This window comes from Acyrthosiphon pisum, unplaced genomic scaffold, assembly GCF_005508785.2.
Source record: "Acyrthosiphon pisum isolate AL4f unplaced genomic scaffold, pea_aphid_22Mar2018_4r6ur Scaffold_21030;HRSCAF=22834, whole genome shotgun sequence".
Lineage (NCBI taxonomy): Eukaryota > Metazoa > Arthropoda > Insecta > Hemiptera > Aphididae > Acyrthosiphon > Acyrthosiphon pisum.
The window spans coordinates 2,726-5,593 of NW_021770453.1; the positions used below are offsets into that span (position 1 = coordinate 2,726).

At 30.6% G+C, this 2,868-nt stretch overlaps 1 protein-coding gene across 1 annotated transcript; it reads right to left on the bottom strand.

Moving 5' to 3' along the window:
• Window positions 1-777: 777 nt before the first annotated feature.
• Window positions 778-2,606, bottom strand: LOC103307838 (piggyBac transposable element-derived protein 4-like). Its single transcript, XM_008180187.1, has 2 exons — window positions 2,526-2,606; window positions 778-2,391 (listed from the first exon to the last, which is right to left on the bottom strand). The coding sequence occupies exons 1-2, from the start codon at window positions 2,604-2,606 to the stop codon at window positions 778-780; spliced, it is 1,695 nt and encodes a 564-aa protein (XP_008178409.1).
• Window positions 2,607-2,868: the final 262 nt, after the last annotated feature.

The window sequence follows — 2,868 nt, forward strand, 5'->3', positions numbered from 1 at the left end:
ACAAATTATAAGGGATTTTCTATGACCGCGTTAACCGAGAAAATTACTGAACCGATTTGGCTAATTCTTTTGTTGTTGTGTTCGTAATTGTCAGGACAAGGTTCCGACCGGCTCCTCATTTGAGGAGACAGTTAAACAAGTTGACTGCCTAGAGCGTCATATTTAACTCTCACCGTACCTTGCAATTTCGTTTGCTAAGAAATTTAAAAACCGTCTGTATTAGCTTTGAGAGTTAAATTTGATACACACTGTGGTTGTTGTTATGGGCTATGAGCATTAAATTTGACTCTCACATATTTTATTATTTTATTTTGTGAGAGTTGCGTTTAACTCTCATTCATATGCATCACTGGAAAGAGGAGAAAAAATTGAATATTAGGTTATAAAAAGCGGGAGCAATTTTTCATTGTTTTGTACGTATTTTGGTATATGTATATAATGCACCCAAAAATTATCTATTTTACTCTAATTAAATATCAATATACTATCAAATTAATTAACAGTATGGGTACCGGCAAGTAGGTAAGTAAAATCATACAAATTTAAACTTAATATAACATATTTTTATTTTTAATTTGGTAATATTAAATGGATTACAGGTAATATGAATGAACATTTTTTTTTTGTAATAGAAAATTGTTTGGTAAATTGATCATATTTTTATATCATATCATTATTATATTTAAAAACTAATAAACTTATAAAATATTATTACAGCAAATTAAAGCAAAATTTTGAATCCTTTTCAATCAATACTATTTACATATAACATTATGTTTATTTTGCCCGGACTCTGTGGTCATCAAAAAAACATTCGATGCAGTACACTTTATGGCAAGCTGCACACCAATAATTTGATTGTTTCGTTATTCGCTGAGCATGTTTTCTTCCTCCTTGTTTTACCATTTCATCATAACATTTCACACATCGAGTTCTTTTTCCAGATTTAGATAGTTTGTGTTCAACTTCTTCTTTATCGGTTTCTTCATAATCACCACACATATCTTTTACCAACATTTCTTTAAATTCAGTAATTCCAATTTTCGTTTTATTTACCTTATTGTATAAACACATGGCATTTAAAACTGAAGTGCTCAGTATTATTTCAATTGCCACTTTCCTATACCATTTCATGGATTTTCTTAGTGGACTGTAGTATGAGGACCTCTGATCACATATGTCAACCAAAGCTTTTCCTTTGTTATAGTCAATAACAATTTCTTGTTTTTTTGTAGTTTGACCACGTTTATTTATTGTTTCAATCATAGTGTCTGAATGTTTAGTGGAGAGCATAAGAACATCTCTTTTGTCTTTCCACTTTAGAACAACTATACCTCGGTCACTCTGTTGCGCTATAACTTGTCCTTTTTTCAGTTTCTTTTGTACTACATCCTTTGGGTTTTGTTTTCTATTGGCCCTTAGTGTCCCAACTAAATGAGTATTTTGTTCCAAGAGCTTATGTGCCAAATTAACGCTCGTATACCAGTTGTCCGTATAAATTGTCCTACCAAAATTTAAATATTCATGTGTCAACTCCATAACTACTTTAGTAGAAACTTCCAACCCTTGGACAGCTTCTTTACCTGCATATATTCGAAAGTCAACTGTAAACCCATCATGTACACATAATTTGAATATTTTAACACCATACCTATGTCGTTTATTTTTTAAATATTGTCGAAATGAAAGGCGTCCAATAAATGGTATTACAGATTCGTCAATGCATAGCGATTCTTCAGGTATATATGCACGTTTACACTTGGAAACTAAAAGATCAACCAATCCTCGAACTTTAAAAAGTCTATCTCCAGGAGGACATTCATGGTTGTTACTAACATGAAATGTTCGAAGTAATAATTCAAATCTCTTGACTTTCATATACTTTGAAATTTTTGAGGAGTAAATCCCTTTTTTAGCCCAATAGTTCTGAATTGTTGGGAGGTGTTCTAGTCCCATCCACATTATAATACCTAAAAATCGTTTAATTTCAGCAGCATTTGTTTCTTTCCAAGCATTAAGCCGCGAATGACGACGCAGTGGAGTACTTAGTAATTGACCAGCATATCTATTAGTTTCAGTAACAATGAGATGAAAAACTTCAGTATCCAAAAAAAGTGAAAGAAATTCCCAAGGGCTTCCACCATACATGGTTTCATAAATATCCGGGTTAATACCTACAGTTTCTCTTGTAGAATTATAAGTGAAATTTGAATAATTAATTGTGGTATTTATATTTCCCCAAATTGCTACGTTCTGATTTGTTTGTTGAATATTTATAGACACATCAGGTGAGCTTACCTGATCAGATTGAATCTGTTGACGACTTATCGTAGCAGTTGTATCTGTTATACTTGCTTCTGACTCACTATTATTTTGTAGATGTTCAATACCCTATGTATAAATAAATAAATTATAATTAAAAATACATAAAACAAAATGATTATTAATACTTCAAAATTGTAGTTGTAATTACTAATTAGGTAATATGTATTTAATAAATAATTAATTTAAAAAGTGGTTATTACCTCAGGAAAGTAATCTTCGTCGGCGTCTGTGTCGTCAAACTCAGAAAATTCGTCTGACGAGTAAACATCATCATCTGACATATTTATTAATATATTTTCTATTTCAAAATCATCCATTATAACAAATTGTGTTATTTAAAATTTGTGAAATACAAGAAAGAGAATATATCAAAACATATAACGTGAACGAACGACGTGTCACGAACAACGAACTAATAATATAATACTAACTAGTAACTAGTAACTATAGTAAGATATTTTATTTTCTGAATATTATCAGTTTTATAATACCCATAATCGTTTATTGTTGTTATTTTATCGCACATTTTGGGAATCCTAAACA

What these genes read in the sequence shown, in the direction of transcription:
- LOC103307838 (XM_008180187.1), bottom strand. Translation starts at nt 2,606, where the DNA reads ATGTCAGATGATGATGTTTACTCGTCAGACGAATTTTCTGAGTTTGAC. An exon ending in ACGAAGATTACTTTCCTGAG is followed by an intron (nt 2,392 to 2,525) that starts GTAATAACCACT and finishes ATTTATACATAG; the next exon opens with GGTATTGAACATCTACAAAA.